At 40.7% G+C, this 23,533-nt stretch overlaps 1 protein-coding gene across 1 annotated transcript in view; it reads right to left on the bottom strand.

Annotated features, from left to right (window-relative positions):
- MEGF11 (multiple EGF like domains 11) overlaps window positions 1-23,533 on the bottom strand; it is a 344,912-nt gene that overhangs the window by 277,918 nt on the left and 43,461 nt on the right. Inside the window, exon 2 of the mRNA XM_044283159.1 lies at window positions 9,174-9,266. Coding sequence (XP_044139094.1) covers window positions 9,174-9,266 — 93 coding nt within the window. The remainder of the gene's footprint in view (window positions 1-9,173; window positions 9,267-23,533) is intronic.

Raw genomic sequence — 23,533 nt, 5'->3', positions numbered from 1 at the left:
ATAATGGGGTTCGCTGGGAATATGTAATAGACGTGTTCACATTTCATAATAGACTCTCTGCATTTAATTCTCCACCTTGTCCTGAGTGCTGCTCCCGGGGACCCGGCCTACAGGGGGAATGTTTGCACAGGTAGAGATGTAGAATACACGTCCAATGAGATCTGCATACTAATCAAGCTTTTATTTATGAGACACATATGAACAAACTATTCCCCCATCCCCCTGAAGCAAAATCTCTGAACAGAGGATTAATTATGGAGTATAGGCATATCGGATATCCTGAGTCATATTACCAATGGGGCTTTCTATATACTGTGTGTGTGTGTGTGTGTGTATATATATATACATATATATATATATATATATATATATACAGTACAGACCAAAAGTTTGGACACACCTTCTCATTCAAAGAGTTTTCTTTATTTTCATGACTATAAAAATTGTAGATTCACACTGAAGGCATCAAAACTATGAATTAACACATGTGGAATTATATACATAACAAAAAAGTGTGAAACAACTGAAAATATGTCATATTCTAGGTTCTTCAAAGTAGCCACCTTTTGCTTTTATTGCTGCTTTGCACACTCTTGGCATTCTCTTGATGAGCTTCAAGAGGTAGTCACCTGAAATGGTCTTCCAACAGTCTTGAAGGAGTTCCCAGAGATGCTTAGCACTTGTTGGCCCTTCAGGATAGGCCCTCAACCCCTTAGGCAGCAGCTCTGCAAGTGGAGGCAACCAGTTCAATTCGTACTCTAGGACAGGTTGCTGGTGGCCATTTTAAATCCGGCTAAACCCATCCACCTTCCCATCTAATTTTCAAACTCAAGTGATTTTTGTAAAACAATTCATTAGAAAAGACTAGCAGCATTGTCTTGTATCACTGGCACCTTGGGTTTGAAGACCACCAAGGGCAACATGGGGTTTGTATGTTCTCCTTTTGCTTGTGTGACTTTCTTTCCACACTCTAAAAACATACTGATAGGTTAATTGCCCTAGTGTGCTTGAAATAGGAGAAATTAGATGGTGACCCCTCCCATCATGAATATGTTGGTGGTATATAGGCATTGGGAAAAAAAACACCAACCGTCTCTTGTACACGGGGGCACTGAATGTAATGGACATTGTAAACGGGCTTAAACGTTTGCGAGCGATTTCTGATGACTATTACTCACTGCCGATAAATCACCCTCCTCTAAGATAAAGAATTAAGACTCCACCTCTAAGATAAAGAATTAAGACTCCAAGAGACACTACATCCACACCTATCTATATTCACTATCATGCTTTTTTCTTAATGAATTGCATAGTCTCATACCCAATACTGCCTTTTTTCTTCTTCATCAATCCAGGATGTCACCTGTGATTCACTTGGTGACGTAATAAATTTCTAGAAGAGGTCTTCATAATTCATCATGCCATTGCCAACCAGCCTGACCAGCTCTTAAGATGAAACTACTTCACCGTCGGTGAAAAAAAAAAAAAAAAAAAAAAAAAAAAAAAAGAAGGCTACTGGCAAAGCCGGCTACAGAAGAAAAGTAAAATGCCTACTATAAGCAAAATGCTAAAGCTGAATGAGGATGAATACTGTCTGAAATCCCATGAAACAAGTGCCAAAATGGCAGCTGGGTGAGGGAGGGCAGCGCAAAACTGCAACTATGTTGTTGGCTTCCGTGCTAATATCTGTCTCAGTTACAGTGGGGTTAATTCCAAATAAGTGAAATGAGCTGTCACTCTGGGGGCACTCCAAAACGAGAACAGTTAGAGTGTCATTTATTAGATTTAAACAGGAACGTATTTCATTTAGTAATTGGCTCCTCGCCCTCTGCTATCCTTCCTTTCTTTCTCTTTCTTTCTTTTTTTTTTTTCATTGCAGATGAAAACTCATAAATGAAATATGTTGGCCGCCTGCCCAGTGAGGAAATATAAAGGAATGAATAATGTTTCTATCTCAATCACAGTCATTGCTTTTAATATTCCTAATTACTTGAAAAAGCTGCATATTCAGTACAGGAGAAAAAGTCTTTTCTTCTACGATCCTTTTTTCACTTTGTACTCACGAGATCAGGAGAATTAGACAGCGGTGTTCCCGTCCGCCCTATCCTTTTGGGGAGGTTATTGGAAAACACAGGGTATGCAGGCTCTATACACTTTCTGATAATTTGGCAACACTGGGCTATAATAAAAACGTGAAGGTTGCCGGCAGGATCAGGATGCACTGCTGTGTGCTGAAATCATATATACAGTTCATACAAAAAAAAAAAAAAAAGATCCTGAAAGAGCGTTTTTTCCTTCTCGACAAAATCTATACATTATTTCCATGGTCACATTACTGCAGGAGTAATTACTTCCACCATGCAGCATCCATCTCTGATCCAAGAGTAGGTGATGGTAGCTGATCTTCAGGAAAATTTTAAAACTTAGGGTCCATTCATACGTCCGATGTTTCTTTCCGGATCCGTTTCGGTTTCTGCGGAACGGATGCGGACCAGTTGCGTACCCATTCATTTTCAATGGGTCCTGAAAAAAATCGGACAGCACAATGTGTGCTGTCCGTTTCCGTTGTTCCGTTCCGCATGTCCGATAAAATATAAAACTTGTCCTATTATTATCCGCAAAAATCGGTTCCTGGTACAATACAAAGTCAATGGATCCGAAAAAAACGGATGACATACGGAAACATTTTTAGGAACAACGGATCCCCAAAAACGGACCAAAATTCGGGATATAGAAAAATACTGACGTGTGAATGGACCCTTAGGCTCCATTCACACGTCTGCAATGTGTTTTGCGGATACACGGAGCCACGCAAAACACGGAAAGCGGCAATGTGCGTTCCGCATTTTGCGGACCGCACATTGTCGGCACTAATAGAATATGCCTGTTCTTGTCCGCAATTGCGGACAAGAATAGGAGATGTTCTATTTTTTTGCGGAAACGGAAGCACGGATGCGGAAGTGCGGATCCGCAAATGTGGATGTGGACAGCACATTCCGGCCCCATTGAAAATGAATGGGTCCGCACCCGTTCCGCAAAATTGTGGAACGGATGCGGATCCATTTTGCGGACGTGTGAATGGACCCTAATTCATACAAATCCGTGGCGATTCTGACGTTCACATTTCATACCTGCGGATTTTGCTGTAGATTGTGCTGCTCAGATTTTAAACTAGAAGGGTGAAATCTGCTGTGAACATCCAACACAAGATAGGGAGCATGCTGCAGAGACTTTCGCCCTGAATTTTTAATCTGGATGGGGCTCTGAAAACATATCGCTGTAAATTGCTGCACAAATGCAGGACAGAATTTCTACTCCAAATCCATGTCAATCCTGCTACAAGTGAACTATGTGTAAACTTTCCCTAAGGCCTCATGCACACGGCTGTTGTTTTGGTCCGCATCCGAGCCGCCGTTTCGGATTTTTGGCGTATTTTTCATGCCGTTCCTCCATTGATTTATTGTCCTTTTTTTTTTTTTTTAACAAAAACAGCAAATAGGATACCTAAAAGAAAACATCAATGGTGAACACGCAAAATGTGCGATGGCGAACACGTAGATAATGAAGAGATGGCAGTGCTGGCAAGTCGCACCCCTTCTCTTCAACCAGCTGCTCGTCAGGGGTGCCGGGTGTCCGACCCCTGACGATCTGATATTGATGACTGACAATAGTTTTTCAATAAAAATAAATTGGGCATTCCGGCTCTTTGATGCTGATGGCCTATCCTCTAGATAGGACATCAGTATCAGATTGGTGGTGGGTCCGACACCTAGCAACCACACCAATCAGCTATTTCAGGCAGCCGCTGACACTGGAAACTATACAGTGGGCGGGGCTATAAGCAGATTGCCCATTACACTGTGTAGTGGCAGTGCCGGGTATTGCAGTTAGGCTTCCACTTCAATGCAGTACACAACTGAACAAAAATCAACTGATCGGTGGGGTGCCAGGTGTTAGACCCCCACCAATCTGAGGACAGGTCATCAGTATCAAAAATAGCTTTTTAATAGCTCATTATCACCACGCAACAAAAAAAAAAAATTCGTCTGCTACTGGGCAAAAACCATTTGTCTTATACTAAATCAAGTGTGCGGATTACAAATCCGAAGTCAGAATTGTTGTAACACGTCACAAAATTTTGTTATGCATAAGTATGCCCAAATGAATTAATCACTTGGAAAGCATTGAATAGTTTTGAACAGAACGAGTTTTACTCCAACAATTACCTGATCTACATCAAAGTTTGCATAGTAAACAGTGTATGAAAATGTAATCTCGTTTTTCAGTTTAAAAGTCTTACTTGAGCAAGGCCCAGGACTGTTAAAAGTGCTTCAGGCATCTGCTTTTGTGTTTGTGAATGGTCATATTTTCCCATTGCAAAAACCAGCAGTAGTCCCCCATCATGTTGGGATTCCAGTGGCCTTGATACCTGTTCTCCATTGTAGAAATATCTTTATGGAACCGCTCTCCATGTTCGTCACTGATTGTGTCCCAGATTGGGTGGGAAAAAAATTCAAGATGGGAATGTAAGAAATGCACTTTCAATGACATTCGGCAGCCAAGTTGTTCATATGCTGTAAGCATGTTGCCTACTAATTCAGCATAGTTAGCAGCTCGTCTGTTCCCAAGGAAGTTCCGCACTACTAGCACAAATGCATCCCAAGCTGCAAGACGCACTCGCTTTGTCAGATTCTTGTGATGATCATAAGTAGTGTATTTGCCACATATGTAGCAGAAATTGTCTGGATCGTTAACACATTTGCGTTTATCCAGTTTCAAAACTGATAGGACTATAACAGATCACTTTATCAAAATCTGTCTAGGTTGCCTTATATACTTACTGCTGACATCAGCCTGAGTGCGTCAGAACAGATCTGGACATGTCCATTGGAATATCTCCAATTTAATGCATAAATATTATAACTGAATAGGCTTTGTATGTATGACTTAACCCCTTTAATCCTTAACCCTTAAGGACCTACATGTACGGCAGAAGTCCGATCCCCAAATATGGCGCCCACTCGCCCGTACAGTGGGCACCATAGCCGTTGGGTTTCTGCTATTTTAAAAGTATGGGATCATCCATAAGGCTGATTGCATACATTTTCCCTTTCAGATGCCGTGGTCAAATGTGACCACGGCATCTGTGCAGTCTGGAAGCGGAAGTCGCGCACTTCCGCTCCGGTAACTGCGTTCCCCGGCTGAGATTGGGGAACCTGTAACATTGATCTAATAGGCTGAAGCCTCAAGCAGGCTTAGGTGCCTATTAGATGACTATACCAATACAGGCCACTAGGTGGCAGCATTGTATTGGTGTAGTACAAATGAAGTTATCAATGGTGTCTATATAGACATCAATGAACACCATTATTGTCACCCAAGTTGACTTAAAAAAAAGTAAAGAAAAAGGTTTTTGAAAATATAAAAAAATATAAAAGTTCAAATCACCCCCCTTTCATTAAAATAAAAATACTTAAACAATAAAAAAATAAACATCATGAGCATCGCCGCATGCGAAAATGCCCAAACTATTAAAATATAACAATATTAATGGCATACAGCAAATGGCGTAACGGGGGAAAAAAAAAAAAAAAAACAGCCAATTTGACATTTTTTGTCACTTCAACTATCCAATAACTTTTTAATAAAAAGTGATCAAAAAGTCGCACATACTACAAATTGGTATCACTGAGAAGAACAGATCGTTCCGCAAAAAATTAGCCCCACACAGCCCTGTACACATAATTACAAAAAAGTTATAGGGGTCAGAATATTTTTTTTTCCCTCAAAGGGTTTAAAAAAAATTGCAGTATTAAAATGCAAGAAAAATTATACATGGTATCTTTGTAACCGTACTAACCTGGAAAATGAAGGTAATAGGTCAATTTTCCCAGATAGTGTACAGTGTAAAAAAAAAAAAAAAAAAAACTTTATCAGAATAGCATTTTTTCCCAATTCTACTCCATTTGGAATTTTTTCCCTGCTTCCTACTACATGGTATGCAACTGTAAATGGTGCCATTAGAAAGTACCACTTGTCCCGCAAAAAATAAGTCCTCATAAGGCTATGTGAATGGAAAAAAAAAAAAAGTTAGGAAGGCGGTAGTGAAAAACGAAAATGCAAAAAATTGAAAATACCAGGGTTCTTAGGGGGTTAAAATCTAGATGTGTCAGGCAAATTCCGAGTTCATATTTGGAATCGATGTGCTCATTTGAGTATAAATCACATGTTTTTGTCTCAGTAGCAAAATCATTGTTGCGCTGTGTTATCAGTGTTTACCTCAGCACTGCCAGTCAATAACTACATCTACCACTTCATACTGAGAAAAAAACACCACTGAAAAGGATTATAATGTGCAATGGAAAAATTAGGACAGATATATAAAGCAGTAGGATGATCTATAGAGAGCACATCACACAAGGCAACACTACAAAAGCAAAAAAAAAGAATACAGCATATAATTTGTGCTTTCAACTAAGCCATCACTCACTAAGCAACAAAAATACTGGAAAGACGGTTTCCATTGAAATGTGGCGAGGAGCGAAACAGAATTTTACCATATACCAAATCACACAGGGGCAGAGCAATATTGATACAGGCATCAGACATTTCATATAACATAGCTAGACCACGCACTCACAATAAAAATGTAATTAGAAAATACACAACCCCACAAAAAATTCAAAAGTTAAAAACAGCGTTCCCCCTAAAATAAAAAAAATCTGGAAAAATCACATTTTCATGACCCTTAGGCCTCATGCACACGACCGTTGTGTGCATCTGCGGCCGTTGTTCCGTTTTTTTCCGCGGACCCATTGACTTTCAATGGGTCCGTGGAAAAATCGGGAAATGCACCGTTTGGCATCCGCGTCTGTGATCCGTGTTTCCAGTCTGTGAAAAAAATAGGACCTGTCCTATTTTTTTCACGGACAACGGTTCACGGACCCATTCAAGTCAATGGGTCCGTGAAAAATCACGGATGCACACAAGACTGTCATCCGTGTCCGTGATCCGTGTCCGTTTTCTCCTATCATTTCAAAGGCAAACTTGTCCGTGGACCCTCCAAAAATCAAGGAAGACCCACGGAAGAAAAAACGGACACGGATCACGGAACAACGGAAAACCGTTTTTGCGGACCGCAAAAAAAAAAGTCCGTGTGCATGAGGCCTTAAAGTGATTTTTCGATAAACCTGACCTGGAGCTTGTATGAAATAAAGGAAGAACCCCTTTCTCACTTTTTAGATGTCCAGCACCACCTCTGGTCCGGCAGCAATGACGTCACATCCATCATTCATTTGACTGCTGCTGCCAAGCGCTGACCTCACGTGCCATTCATGCACACGTGACAACTGAGGCCTGTGACTGGGAGCAGAGGTGATGTGAACAAGCGATGTGACATCAACATTATAGGACCAGCCGGCACCAGAGCACAATGCTTAGGACATCTAAAGGGCGAGTAAGGGGTTTTCCTTTATTTTATACAGGCCCCTGCTAACTGACTGGAATTACACTGCCCCTATGGGTTGTCACTCAACTCAGTCTAGTTCTGGAATTATTTTCAAGAATCAGGAAGCCAGGAATGAACAGAGCTGGAGGTCAGTCCCAGACAGGTAAGTGTACACGAACATATTTTTTTCAGTTTCTGTTCCATTTTATTTTTTGGGGCTTGAAAAAAAAAAGAAATGACTCGTGTGCATTCCGTATGTCCGCTATGCAACAAAAAAATAAAAATAGAACATGACCTATTTTTGTCCGTTTTGCAGACTAGGACAGGTATTGTTACAACGGATCCGCCAAAAAAAAAACAGATCTGTGTTTTGCGGACCGCAAAATACATACGGTTCTGTGCATGCCACTGTTTTTGTGGTGATTTTGTGAACAGAGCTTTGCAGTGCATTGATTTTTTTTAAAATAAAGAGTAGGCGAAAGCGGGCACAACTAAGTGCAGGCCCAACATGACAGGCTATGAAGTGAAGCAGGTGAGAAAGGGGTTAATTAGGTGAGCCAGGGGATTGGGTTGGGCTTTTGGTAGAGTAGTGGGGTTAGGATTATTGGGAGGGGTTAAGGTAGGCATTACGAAAGGTGTAGTCACTTTTCCTCTCACTGCCTAATTTTTAACCAATCAATGTGGTTTTGGTGGCTGATTGGCGTCCCTCTTTAGCAATGAAGTGGGATTGGTAATGGTGGTGTTGTTCCACTGGGACGGTCCCTGGGGGAACAGGTCCTGAAGGGACTGGTAGGCAGTAACTGGACATATTTGTCATCCTCAAGTTGGTTCAACACAGCTGGGGACACATGCTTTTCGGTACTACATAAAGATACCTCCTATCTCACGGTTTTCTTGATGCATTTAAGTTCATGTTTTTTTTTATAAAGAGGCTGCTGTGGCCACCTTTTTCTATTGTCAAGCAGTGCCAAGTGTGATCATTTGGTCGGGATCGGTGATGCCCCACAGCCTACAATACTTTAGTCATAAAAATATGAATATTCGAAAATAATGCTATTTCTCTATGACTACATTCTAAGGGATCCCATGGAATAATCCATATAGTTGCATGGCTAAAAACCGCCAAACGGTGTCACTTTTTTCTTAAATATATGCACAGCGCAAGATGATGTGTCCTAACCCGGCAAGAAGAATTAGAAAGCTGCATCCACCATTACAATCATACAATCAGTTCAGCACATTGTTATACATCATTTTTGAAGGAAGAATTTTAAACGTTGAGCTACTGATTCAATTGAATGGACAAATAAATACAAAAATGCTGTATTTTTACCTTGATTATGTGAAAGTGAAATTTGTTCTACAACATTTCCTAAATCATGGAACTAAAACCCATGCGAAGTGTATGTGGACATGGCATTTTTCTTAGAAATTAGCACCAAAGTTTATTGAAAGAAAAATAAGCGACATGTCCATTGCTGGCGCAGGTTCCACACGGAAACCGCAGCAGGTCACAAATTAGCCCCATTTTATGAGAACCAGTTTTCCTCTATTTGCTGGGGATTTCCTCTGGATTTTGCAGCAGATTTCACCTATTGCTATGCAGCGAGCGACAGCTTTCTGTGACGTCTGAACATGGACTGCCTGCACGTCTGGATTACACTATTCTTTATTATAGAAGGTGTCCAGGATGACAACACAGTATTATGTATAATTGAGAACTCACCACTGGAGCAGTCAGCACCCCCCCATCCTGGCTCACAGTGACACGTATCTGGTGAAACACACCTTCCGTGGACACATTCCTCCGTGCAGAGAGCTGTAAAGAAAAGACAGATGTTGGGACATTAAACCTAAGCAAATGCAACTGAAATAAAAATACTAAATAAACATAAAATTCACCACTTCCGTGTCATCTTCCTTGACACAGCAGATGACCATACTGACAAACACAGTACCACCAACTTACAATAGTCTACAATTAACCTAGATGAAACAGTAAGCCATTTACTTTTGGGGGGGGGGCATTTATTATTTGTTTTACACCACTTTGTGGTGTATTAAAGTTGTAGATTTTGCCTTTACCCAGTTCATGTTATTTTTACGAAGCGTTAAAAAAGGGGGGGGGGGGGTGATGTAGGTGGGGAAGAGGGCAGGCCAGCCCATCTCATTCATCATTTTCCACACTAGTTTATGGCATGGAAAATTACCTTAAACTACACCTGCGGTAGCACAAAGATATTATAGTATAAATGATCCGTCTTAATAAATGTCCCCCTTTATTTCTACTAATCCAATTTTGAGGTGCATGATGTTTTCTTCTCCATTTATGTCTAAGGGCTCATTCAGACGTCCGTATGCACCCGTTCCGCATCCGTTGTGCTGTCCGCATCCGTTGTTCTGTTCTGCGGCGCCGCAAAAAAGATAGAGCATGTCCTATGTTTGTCAGTAAAACTCGGCTCCGTGGCCCCATTCAAGTCTATGGATCCGCAAAAAACAGAATGCATACGGAACACATTCCGTATCCATTCCATTTTTTGAGGACAGACTGAACTGTCCTTAAAAAAAAAAATGATCCGCATTTTTACTGACTGCAAAAAAATATACGGCCGTCTGAATGAGCCCTTCAGCTAATTTCCCATTTTAGAGGTTTCTGTTACTAGACAGCAGTGCATTATGGGGGTTCACATTGCAAGTGGTTACAGCTCAGCTGTGAGGTTGGGATACAGTGCTGTCTGTTTCCAAGGGCAACCAGTAGTATTTCAAAAGCATCTCTGTACATGTAACAGAAGAACACAATGCAAGTGACATGAAGCTGAGTTTGAAGGAAATTGCACTTCATTGGGTTCCATAGTATGTCCTAAATAGGACTGCTGCTCTAATTTTGTTTGTTGAAGCCTCACACTAGCATATTAGCAATCCATATTCTTTTCCCACACAGAATAGGTCCTGAATGTAGAGCCCATATTATTCACATATCCATACTCCTATACAGTCACATTTCTACAAGTATGCTGTATTTTTGAATAGGCAGCATGCTCTACTATGATAAACTTAGGAAAAGAGATTTGCATTACAGATCCATATTTTACACCAGTGCAGTCTCATTATTCGTAAGTGCATCTATAATGGGAGAAAATACTGATGGCGATATTGTAGTTGCCAACAGTCACAACTTAGCAGGGACTGTCCCTAAGTCCTCATGCACACGACCGTTGTGTGCATCCGCGTCCGTTCCGTCATTTTTCACAGTTTAGCGGAGGTCCCATTCATTTCTATGGAGCTGTGAAAAAAAACTGATAGTTTTTTCTCCCCGTCCGTGATCTGCGATTGCAGTCCCTCAAAAAATATAACCTGTCCTATTCTTATCAGTGGAAAACGGAGGACGGACCCATTCAAGTCAATGGGTCCGTAAAAAAAAAAAAAAGAAGGAAAACTGGTATGTCATCCATGTCCACGTCCGTTTCCTTCTACAAGACCTTGGTGCGATAAAATTAGACTTTTCATTAATCTTCCTTTTTTTTCCCCTGTCAGACAAAAAAAAAGGAAGACACAAGGAAACACAACTGAAGCAAAATCGGACACGGACCACTGAAGCCAAATCACTGACAGTGTCTGTGGCATTCCTGGGGCAGGGCTTACAACAATGGAAATACAGCAGCACCGGTAAGTATGCAATATAGCACTTTTCATAAAGCACTTCAAAAATAAACTTTATTTACATGGAACAAGAAAAAAAAACTTTAGCCATGCTTTTATTTCTTATACTGCTTTTTAAATAAAACCTACAATGTGACTGGTTACCACGGGAAATAAAGACAGTTTTTCTTTGGACAGTTTTTATAAATCTGCCCAATTGTGTTTAAATGCGGTCCCCTTTTAACTTTAGCTGGAGGGGAATAAGTGTTAGTTTACAAATGTCTCATCCTAGTTCACACCGTCAGTGTTTGGTCAGTGTATGAACCAGGAGTGGAGGACTGTATTGCAAGGGTATTTTAAAGAACCGATTGGTTTTGTCCCCTTTAATTTTGTCTCTTCTTATATTCCCTATAATATTCTGTGTAATAAAGTCTTCCATGTAATGTAGTGGGTTAGAAATAGTTAGTACCCATCCGCCATTGTGCTGATAAGACCACATCCCTGAGTGAGCTCAGAGACATGCGTGCTGCACACTGGAAGAGGGGCTGAAAGGTATAACTCTGATTTACCCCAACAATTAGGTGGCACTCCATTGAAGACTTCATTCTAGGTAGGATGTAAGTATTGATTTGCCTTATCTCTTGTACACCCTGGGGTGTTGGCCATGTGATGATTATTTACTTTTTATTATTCTGTATGTGATTTGTCTGTGTTATCTTATATTTAATCACACTTAGTAAATATATTTATTCACTTAGCCTGCATAAACTTATTATATCTCAAATCTTTTAATTCACGTTTTAAAATAAGCATACACAGAGAGAAGTTATAAAGCCTCATGCACACAACTATGGCTGTTTTGCAGTCCACAAACCACGGATCAGCAAAATGCGGACACCTTCCCTGTGCAAGTCACATTTTCTTCAGCCCCAGTTATAGAAATGGCTATTCTTGTCCACAAAACAGACAAAAGTAGGACATGTTCTATAATGTGCGGCATGGCAACATGGACGAGTCTGTGTGCGATCTGGAAAATATGTGGATCAGACGCTGACCCAAAATATGGTCATGTGGATAAGACCTAATGGAAAGATCTGAATAGAACCTGGCTTCAATCACTGATGGAAATCATTGACCAAAACACTGAAAATGTGAATTAGGCCTTTTACAGTCCTGGTATGGATGGAATACACCCACTAATCTCTAGGCACTATTGTCATTTAAAGTAGAGCCTACAAAATTATATAGATAAAATGGAATAGGTGCAAAGGTAGGCTACAAAAATAGTGGAGGGTCTGAAGCATAAAACATATCTGGAGAGACTTATATAAGTTAATCTGTATAGTCGTATATAAGGGAAAAGGGGGACACGATCAAAACCTTCAAATATGTTGAAAGCATAAATAAGGTTCAGGAGTGAAATGTTTTTAATAAAAAAATAAAATAAAAAAAAAGCAAGACAAGAACAAGGGCACAATCTAAAATTAGCTGGGGAAATATTAGAACCAATGTCAGGAAATGTTATCACATATAGGTAATGTGGCCAGAGTGCATTTTGGTTGCATCTGGCAGTGCAGGTTCCGGAGTGCTGTTCCAGTAGAAAATTGCTGCCGGAGATGTGAAATAATCCTTATCTCTAAATTACTAAGAGGTCATAAACACTTATTTAAGCCACATTCTTATCAGTAAGATAGGAACTGAGCTATAATGAGTGTTTATGAGGTTAGAGATCACAGATAAGGAGCCATCAGCTGAGCTGCCTGATGGAACAGAGTGAAAGTTCAGATCCTGCTACTAGGCAAATCAAGGCTGGTGGTACAATTTTTTTTATAAAGACCAATTGAAAAATAGATTTTTGGCTCAAAATGAGTACAATACAATAATAATAAAATTTGCCCTTAATGTTGTACATAGCCTTTAAGTCATATTTAGGATAAAATCCTAAATGTGGCCACATAAAATTATTCCAATAATGCAGTAAATGGCAGGAGTTATATTGGGTGTTAAAGGGGTTTACATTTTTCAAACCAGCACCTGGAATTGAATACTTTTCTAATTTCATGAAATTAGAAATTTACTATAACTAGTGAGTTATTTAATAAAATATATCTGTATAGCTCTACCTGTTTGTTCTTTTCTATATTTTTTGTCTATCTCACAGAGCTGGAATGTGCTCAGTTTAATTCTTCAACTGCCACCAGCCATATGTTCTGTTAGAAGCTGTGGCAGTGACAGGGAGAGATCTGCAGCAGAAAGGGCACGTCCCCCGAGCTGCCAAGCTGAACATAATCTAGGAGAGCAATTGGCGCTGTGAATGTGGAGATCTCCTGACCCATGTGCAGTACAGCGCTGGTTCTAGTTATGTTAGAAAAGTACTGTTGTGTATTATATAAAGTCTGTTTTTTACTTTTTTCATCAATCATAGCATAACCACTTTAAGTCTGGCGTGCTACTTTAAAGACGAGTTTTAGAATTTTCCGTTTGTCAAAAAACAACCCCAACCTCTTTGCTTCCCCAAGGCTCTGTTCGCACTAGCATCACTGCAAATCCATTAAGTAAAATTTTTTAATGACTCTTAAAGTATCCCCCTGAATTATACTATGGTCTGTTGTGCTTATAGTACGGCAGAAGTCCTCCTCACACATAACAGGAATAACGAGCTTCCCACTTCATCTCAACCACATATTTACCCAGTAAAATGACATATGTAAAAGGACAACACACAGGAGCACGTACAAACCTTTGTGTAGGGTGGTGCATAACAAACATTGGGCCTTTACGTCATCAGGAAGGGCCGTGCAGCACATGAACGGGGTGGAGGAAGTTAAACACTCGAGCAGTAAATGTTGGTTCTATACTGGAAACTGCATTAGAGGATTTGAGATTTACATTGGAATGCATAGTCAGGAACACTGTCCGTACTGAGCGGTATGATTTATTGCCTACTGTAGGTCTTACTAGTGGATGATTTCAATCAGTAGGAGTAGTGTAGACATAGGACGCTGTGCAGCAATTATATAAATGGCATCTAAAAGCTGGCAGGGGCATAGTTGGGGGAGTCAAGAAGAGCATGTGCCTCAGGTGCCGCTGCTGGTTGGCACCTTGCTTGGACCAGGGCATTTAGATACAGGGTGAGGGCTGTTAACTGAACCTTTGCCCCCAGTGAAGGAAAGCCTAGCGGTGGCTCTGATTCTGGAGTCAAAAATATCTACATTTCACTTTCTCGACCAGTGCGCCCTTCCCCTCCAACACTGATCACGCTAAATAGTAGGACTGCAATTTTTAGGGTACAAACACAAAAAAATATTATAATGCAATTAAATTTTTAAATATGATTTTAAAGGGGTTCTGCACTTTCATTTAACCGATGATCTATCCTCCGGATAGATCATCAGCTTCTGATCGGCGGGGGTCCGACACCCTACTGGCAGAGATATATTATTGGGCAATAGTCCTGACTATGGACTCTTGGTCATGTCCTTTATTGCTTCCACTGTCCATCATATTATCCAGAATTGTACCAGAATCAGCAGTAAACCACTATGTAGTTACAGAGTCATGTGTGCCATAGTCCACAAGGCACAGTTCTATTGAAATAAAGGGAGGGGGATCACCAAAAATGAAAAAAATAAATAAAATCATCATACATTTTTTTATTTTATTTAGTTTTTGTTTTTCACTCACTGCCTTTCCGAGGCCATAACTTTTTTATTTTTCCACCACAGTTTTATGGGTTTTTGTTTTCATTGTGTCCCCTATGACGTAAAACTGTTGCCTTCATTATTCAGGTCAGTATGATTACAGTGATACCACATTTCTATAGTTTTCCTTGCATATTAATACTGGAAAAAAATAAAAACCTTGAAAAAAAATAATTCTCTCTTTTCATCACCATATTCTGACCTCAATAACTTTTTTTGAGGAGCTGTGTGAGGGATTATTTTTGGGGACGATTAGTACTTTTCATTAATACCATTTTGAGGTATATATGACTTTACCACTGTTCGGTAAATTTTTGGGGGGAGCTAAAGCAATCAAAAATCGACGAATGGGCCATTTTGATTTTCTTTTTCCTGTTTTGCCTTTTGGGATATACTGTATATTCTTATATTTTAATAGTACAGGCATTTTTGCATGCTGTGCTGCCCATGATATTTATTCTTTTATTGCAATTTGGAATTTAGGGAAAGTGGAGTGATTAGAATTTTTATATTTTTTTAAAATGTTTTATATTTTTTTTAAACCTTTTTATTATTTCCCATAGGGAACTTGAACATGCAATCATTAGATTGCTTCTCTCATACACTCCAGTAGATTAGCATTGGAGTCTATGAGAATTTCACTATGTTCCTATAGAGCCCTGCCACAGGCAGGGTCTGCATAGGAACACATCTGTGACAGCCTCGGGTCATTCAGGAGGACCCAGACTACCACATACAATATCCGGCTCCCCTGATCCCCACTTGGCAGGGTTACCAACCGTCCAGAAATTGCTGGACAATCCGTAAAAATAGGCGACTTTTTTCCTGTGTCTGTGAAAAAAAAAAATAGACTTGTTTGTGATTATTTTGAGGCTGGTGGCTCTTGACTAGATTATATTGGTGGTAATTATCATCATTTTACACCTCACAGTAAATGCAGGTAATGAGGTGTTATCAGTATACTGTGCTGCAGACTTGCATAACTTATAATCTTCATAATTCATTATGGTCTTCCTATTTGTCTATAAAAGATGTTGGCTGTCCTGGGATAAAGTTGTCCCAAATATTTTTTTTTATTCCAGTTGGCAACCCTGCCGCTTGGTGGGGCTGTTACAGGCACACACTACTGTTTTTTTTAGCTCCCAGATGCTGTGGTCACATTTGACCATGGCATCCGAGGGGTTAAACGTCTGCAATCAATGTTATTGTCGATTGCAGACTTTAGCCGCGGGTATCAGCTGTTTAAAACAACAGGCATCCGGTGACTTTGCCGACTGCCTGTGGGCGCCATCTTTAAACACCCGTCCAGTGTCAAATGTACGGTGCTGGGCAGGAAGGGGTTAAACTATAGGTCTTTTTCTGATGACACATTTTCTTTAAATTGAAAAATATCAGCTCACACCACCTACAACCTTTTCCTTACTATACCCGGTTGTCGTCTTTTTGCTCCAGCTGTGTGCCTACAGGTAAATGTAGCTCCGCTGAGGATAATTGTACCGCAGTACATTACAACATAGGTTACATTACAAACTAGAACATAGCACAAAAGGAGAACCCACGGTATTATAATTATGTTCCACTCCCTCCCAAAGTAACACTCAACCCCCGGTAAACAAAGACGAGGCTACAGAGTCATAGTCACCATGGCCACTGATTTCTTCCTGAACTCTCCATAACTTTTTATATTTGTATGACAGGAAGGAAGAAGAGAGATCTTTTCCATGTAAATGAAAAGAAATGGCGTCCAAATGTGAAAGCAACAAGAGTCCACAAATCAGTAGCAGCATTAAGTACGTACATGTGCCGCAAGCCCCAGAGGAAGTGAGCCGAGGATGGGAGTGGCTCTGGCTGCAATAATCCTTCACAGTGGCAATCCTCACACCGATGCTTCCTAGGGCCAGGGAGTGATAAGAGGGCACACCCTTTCTTCCCTAGGGGCACACTCTGATGTTGGGGATCCTGCCTGACGGTAGATGGGGTGTCCTTGGTATTGTGGGTTTGGTGCAGGTGCAAGGCAGGAGACAAAGTTGCTGTGGCCAGAGAATGGACATCAGGATTGACACAGGTAATGTGACTGCCAAAAGGCTCCCAGGGATGAACAACCCCTTTTTAAATAATGTAGTGGGAGATACAGTTTCACATATACCATAGTTTAGTACCTGGACTGCCTCATATCATTAAAGAGGTTATTTCGCTTCAGCAGATGGCATCTATCATCTAGAAGAAGTTAATACAAGGCACTTACTTGTATTGTGATTGTCCATATTGCCTCCTTTCCTGGCCGGATTCCTTTTTCCATCACATTATAAACTGCTTGTTTCCATGGTTACGACCACCCTGCAATCCATCAGTGGTGGTCGTGCTTGCACACTATAGGAAAAGCATCAGCCTCTCTGGTGGCCAGGACCATGGGAGTGTACATAGTATATTACTCAGAGTTGCTGGAGACCTCCTAAAGTACAGGTGGGGCTAGGCAACTATTCAAATTAACTCAATTCATTTTCCCTTTTGCAGCCAGACAATATTGATTTCTAAAAAGTTGCCATATAAATATTTTTTTCTCATGGAGTGCTGTATCAACGCAGCGCAGAGCTCCAGATCAGAACGGGAACCCAGCACTGCTCCCGTTATTACAGTTAACTCTGATGCGGGCCGCTTAACTCCCTAGATACCACCGTCAATAGCGGCCATGGCATCTACGTAGTTACATAGAGGCTCCGTATGACCAACGGCCCCCTGATGCGTCGCCATAGCAATAGGCCTGCCATGACTGTATGGGCATTAGGCTTTGTCACAGATGGAGCCTAATACACTGCCTGTCACTGTTGAAGTGATAGTCTTTAATGCTGTGGTATAACAGCCATGTCTTCTAGTGAGAGTGAAAAATAAGAAAGGTTGATAAAGTTTGTTTATTAACTATTTTTTCCATAAAAAGTGGTTTCATTTTGTAAAAGTGGTAAAAATAAAACGCAGTCCACATTTATCTATGGCAGTGTTTCCCAACCAGTGTGCCTCCAGCTGTTGCAAAACTACAACTCCCAGCATGCCTTGACAGAAACACTGATCTATGGTATCGTGATGTATTTGCCACATCCTGTACAATAAAGATAACATTATTTACACCACCATATGAACAATGTAAAAAAATGAAAAATGCACGAGATAACGGAATTGTCCCATCCCCCCCAAAAATTTTTTTATCAGTAAGTCCCATGTATCCCAAAATGGTACCAATTAAACCATATCTCATCCGGCAAAATATAAGCCTGGACATGGCTACATCGGTGTAAAAATGAATAAATTCGGACCCTTGGAATGCAACAACATATAAAACTATTGTTTTTGAATGAGACATGCTATTATTGTGCAAAAGTAGTAAATAACATATAAAACTATACATATTTGGTATTGATGTAATCGTACTGACCCATACAGTAAAAGTAGCATGCTAATTAGGTTATACAATGAACGTCCTAAATTTAAAATACAAAAAAACAATAGTGGAATAGCTTTTTTTTTTTCCATTACCGCGCACCAGAAAAATAAAAGTTCATTAATAAGTTACATGTACACCAAAATGGTGTCCCTAAAAACTATAATGCAACATAAAAATAAAAGTTATTGCTAGAAAAAATGTTTTATTTAAATAATTAAGAAATATTGATAATCAACCTTAAATTGAAAATAATCAAGTTTAACGTGAGAACAGGAAAAATGGAGGCAGAAGGCAGAACACGAATATGGACTATTAGTTATACTATAGACCTAGGCTAGATTTTTCCAAACATTCTTTTTTAATAATTCCTTTTTAGTAGTGATCATTGTAGTTTAGGCTCTGATCACACTAGTGTCATAACAATTAACAAATTTATGAAGATCCACTTGACTTAAAGGGGTTCTGCAGTTTTTTTAAACTGATGATCTGATCGGCGGGGGTCCGACACCCGGGACCCCCACCGATCAGCTGTTTGAGAAGGCACTCGTTGTTTACCGCAGGCCCGGTGACGCCACAACTAGTATCAATGGCCTGGGCGGGGACAATCTCTGTTCAATTGAGTGGAGCTTAGCCTCGCCCAGGCAAGTTGATACTAGTCGCGACGTCACTAGGCCAGCGGTAAACAGTGAGAAGGTCGTGGCACTACTGCCAGTGCCGCTGCCTTCTCAAACAGCTGATCGGCGGGGGTCCCGGGTGTCGGACCCCCGCCGATCAGGTGCTGATGATCTATCCAGAGGATAGCTTATCAGTTTGAAAAAACTGCAGAACCCCTTTAATGGGGTATTCCCATCCGGACACTGAAGGCATATCCCCAGGATATGCCATTAATGTCAGACAGGTGTGGGTCTCGCGTCCCAAAGTGAACAAAGCTACTCCTTAAGGTCTATGGACACTTTTGGGGCAATTTTTTTATGATTGGACTTATTTTGGGCTAAAAATATATTTTTTCAATCAATTTTCATTAAAAATGTAAAGCCGTTTTTGAGATACAAGAGGTAACAAATCAGTCTCACTTCTCAGTCCTGTCAGCTGATGACTCATGTGAAGCCTTATCTCCGATCTCCTGACCTCAGAAACACTCATTTAAGCCATATTATCATCAGTTTGATGATTTGTGATGGCTTGCAGCATTTTTGTCAGTGAGAATAAGGCTGCAGAATGCCCCTTAGGATCCTTTTACAGGGGTAGATTTTTTTTTTGTCTCAAATAAGTGCCAATTGTCATATAGCATGTTGACTGGCCCTCATTCAGCTCCATTGACATGGAACAATTGACCGGGCACATAGACTTTCAGTAAGGTCGGCAGCACATGCCCGCTCACGCAGGGTATTGTGCTGCCAAGAAAAGATGCAAGTAATTCTTTGTTTGTTGGGTGACCCATGACATGGGGAGATGATCGGGCAAATGAACTTTGATACTCCATGACAAAGGCACAAAAGGTACAACTATATTGAGCTCATAAAAGTAGTAGCCCGTAAATCACTTTTGCAACCCAATAATCCCTTGATTTGAACAGGCAAGGGGTCCGACTGGAAACATTCCTTAAGCACCCCCCATAAAATACTATACAGGAAGCGTAGAATATCTACACAACATAAAGCAGACATTCCTAGGTGGTACTATGGAGGGGGTGATCATAGAGGTGCTGCTGAACTTGGTTAAGCGTACAAGAACTTGCCCAGAATATAACAGTGCAGACAATTACAGTCACCCTGAAGACTTGCAGACTTAAGGTTACTGCAGAGAGAGTCAACCTCGGCCGACCTCTGCAAATATTCCTCAGCTTCAATACGGCAAAGACTCATTTAAATAGCTGGAGATAATTCAGGGCAGGTATATCGGATTGGAAAGAAAGTAAATGATTTTCTCCCTTTCGTGCATTGTACAATAAATAGCGACTCTCCAGGCATATCTCAAGGAAGATTTATGAACCAAGCTCATCAAACAATGGCATGACTCCAAAGAGTACAAAAGTGTCAAGGTGCTTGTATGCATGGCATTCCAATGTATTGTGGGGGCACCAACAGCCGGTGTTCTTCTTTGTACTGACTAGGAATGAAAGTGAAGCTCAAAGTTCATTAGCATTAGCGATATGCTGTAGTTAACAAAGATAGAATGCAGCATCTTTGCAATATGTTTTTCATACTGTTTTTGCTTTTACTGAAGGTAACGGAAAAAAATCTCTGAGAACCAACAGGCAGCTTGGATCATTAAAAGAGTTGTCTCATGAAGACTTACATAAGACGTATTATAGCCGACCCGATGACCAGCTGTATGTAATAGACCCCTCTCCCACAAGACCATCTTCAGCAACAAGCGAGTTCATGACTTTATTACGGTTATTTTTGTCTTCAAGATGCTGTGTCTTTTCTTCCTTGTCTTAACCTCCTGCCTCTTTCATCATCCCTAGTAATCAATAAATGCACGTCATCTTTGACTGGAGATAAGGCCCCTTGCTTACCGGGTCCCCAGCGGCTGCTAACCTGGTGGTCACACTCCTATCAATGATTACCACGGGTCTGGCTTAAGAAGCGGCTTTTAGCCATACATTTCCCGTGTAGTGGTTGAAATGTGATCGCATATTCTGAAATGAATGGGAAGTCCATGTAGTACATGGATGGTCCAGCTCTGCTAGAGTTAGATGTTCTCCATTAGCAGCCCTCAGATTTTGGCCAGGTGGTTTGTAGACCTCATTTGAAGTATTACGTAATTCTTTACCAAATATTAATGTTTCAATGTGTCACAATGTAAGGCTACATTCACACGAATGTATGTGTTTTGCGGTTCGCAAATTGCGGATCTGCAAAAAAACTAATGACGTCCATATGGCATCCATTTTTCTTTTGCAGATCTATTGTAACAATGCATATCGCAAAACGGACAAGAATAGGACATGTTCTATTTTTTTTTGCGGGCTACAGAACGTACATCCTGATGCGGACAGCACACAGTGTGCTGTCCGCATTTTTTGCGGACCCATTGAAATGAATGGGTCTGCATCCTATCCGCAAATAAAACGGAACAGACACGGGAACAAAATACGTTCATGTAATATTCCAATGGACATGTCCAGAGCTGTCCGGACGCACTCAGGCTGATGTCAGCAGTAAGTATATAAGGCAAGCTGGACAGATTTTGATAAAGTGATCTCAGTTTTGAAAATTAAGATGGATAAATGCAAATGTGTTAACGATCCACACAATTTCTGCTACATACGGTATGTGGCAAATACACTACTTATGATCAGCGCAGGAATCTGACAAAGCGAGTGCGTCTTGCAGCTTGGGATGCATTTGTGCTAGTAGTGCAGAACTTCCTTGGGAACAGACGAGCTGCTAACTATGCTGAATTAGTAGACAACATGCTTACAGCACATGAACAACTTGGCTGCCGAATGCCATTGAAAGTGCCCATTGAAATGAATGGGTCCACATCCTATACGCAAAAAAAAACAGAACGGACATGGAAACAAAATACGTTCATGTGAATGTAGCCTAACAGCGTAGCATTATCTTCCGGCATCATTTGAAGAAGGTGTTAAGCTGCTCATACAATATAAGGGTAATTAACACTTTCTGTAGACAGAGAAACCAGCAGACTGTCATCTCATGTGTATGGTGATTTTACAAGGGAGTCTGTTAGCAGTTTTGACCATGCTAAACTGTTGCTAGCTCTAGGTTGGGGCTGAGGAAAGCAGTATAAACATACCTTTTCGGAGAATCAGCAGTAGGGTGAATATAAAGTTTTATTCTGACAGTCTCTGCTCCTACAAGTGTCCAGAAGGTGGAGCTTCACTGTGTAGTGCTCTCTGCATTGAGCTGCTTCACAGCCCCTTCACTCAGCTCTAAGTGTCAGCTATAGCATCCAACCAGAAGACCACTACAGCCGTCTCTCAGAGCATAGGTGAAGGTCCGTGATGAAGCTCAATGAAGAGAGCACTTCACAGTGAAGCTCCACCTTCAGTGCATTTAAGGAGCAGAATCTGTTAGAATCAAAGTTCATCTTCACACTACTCCTGATGATAAAAGCTTCACAAAACGTATTGTTCCTGAAATCTTTCCAAGCCCCTGTGCGCAAAATTGCTGACATTTCCCCTTCAAAGAATATCAGCCATTGTTGTGCCATTGAACTCCTCACTTCTTAAACTCCTTCATATGTTCTCACTAGACATGCAGACCTTCTCTTAACCTCATTGGGTTATATCATTTCTTTGAACTTGCTGACACTCTACCTGGAGCTCACATGGACCTGACGGTGGACCTGTCAAATCGGGTGATGGCCATACAATGGTTTCACTGTTTAGATGTCTACTGGCATCTCCAGAAACTTCACATGCTGTCAGGCCAAATATGCACCAATCTAGTCATATTTGCCAGAATTGCTCTTCACACCTGCATTGGAAACTCTGTTGTAGATGACGTTATATTTGGTAAACAAACAAAAAAAAATATTCTTCAGGCTCCGTGTGATGGATCGGTCACATTTTGAATTCCGTTTCTCTGCTCCTATGAAAAGTGGAATTTCTAATGAAGTTGTGAGCTCAGTCTACATAAGGCCTCATGAACACGACTGTATGCATTTTGCGGTCTGCAAAAAGCGGATCCAGAAAATATGGTGACGTCTGTGCTTTCTGCATCCGTGTGTCTATTCAGCAAAGGATAGAACATGTCCTGTGTTTGCAAAATGCGGATCATGGACCCAATCAAGTCAACAGTCCGCAAAAAAACAAAACAAAAACGAATGGATGCAACGTGGACGTCATTTGTATTTTGTGGATCCACGTTTTGCGGGCCACAAAATACAGTATATATGGTGGTGTGCATAAGGCCTAAATGTGAAGGGTGTAAAATCCTTTTATTTACAACTCTTTTATATCTTCCTATTTATAAATCCGCTTTTACATCTTATGTTATATTGCATTTTAAAGGCCAAAGAAAGCTTTTTCTTAAAGGTCGTATTTTTGCAATTTTCTATACAACGGAACATAAAAAGCACATAAACAATAACACGACAGCTACAATACGGATATCAGCCCACACATCCATATTAAAGAATTACAGCTGACCAGTGCCCTCTCCAGCTAGTAAACCTTAGTAAAAATGACTATGTCAGCCCCTTTCCTCATGGACTGCGATAATTTCCGGTGGTAGCTGTTGTGATGGCTCGATTTACTATCCAGGGAACCAAATCTTAGGCAATTTCACTGGACATTTTCGATTCATATAGCATGCAGGATTTTTCTTGCCGTGT

Source organism: Bufo gargarizans, chromosome 2, assembly GCF_014858855.1.
Source record: "Bufo gargarizans isolate SCDJY-AF-19 chromosome 2, ASM1485885v1, whole genome shotgun sequence".
Classification (NCBI taxonomy): domain Eukaryota; kingdom Metazoa; phylum Chordata; class Amphibia; order Anura; family Bufonidae; genus Bufo; species Bufo gargarizans.
This window is presented reverse-complemented; position numbering and strand designations above follow the sequence as displayed.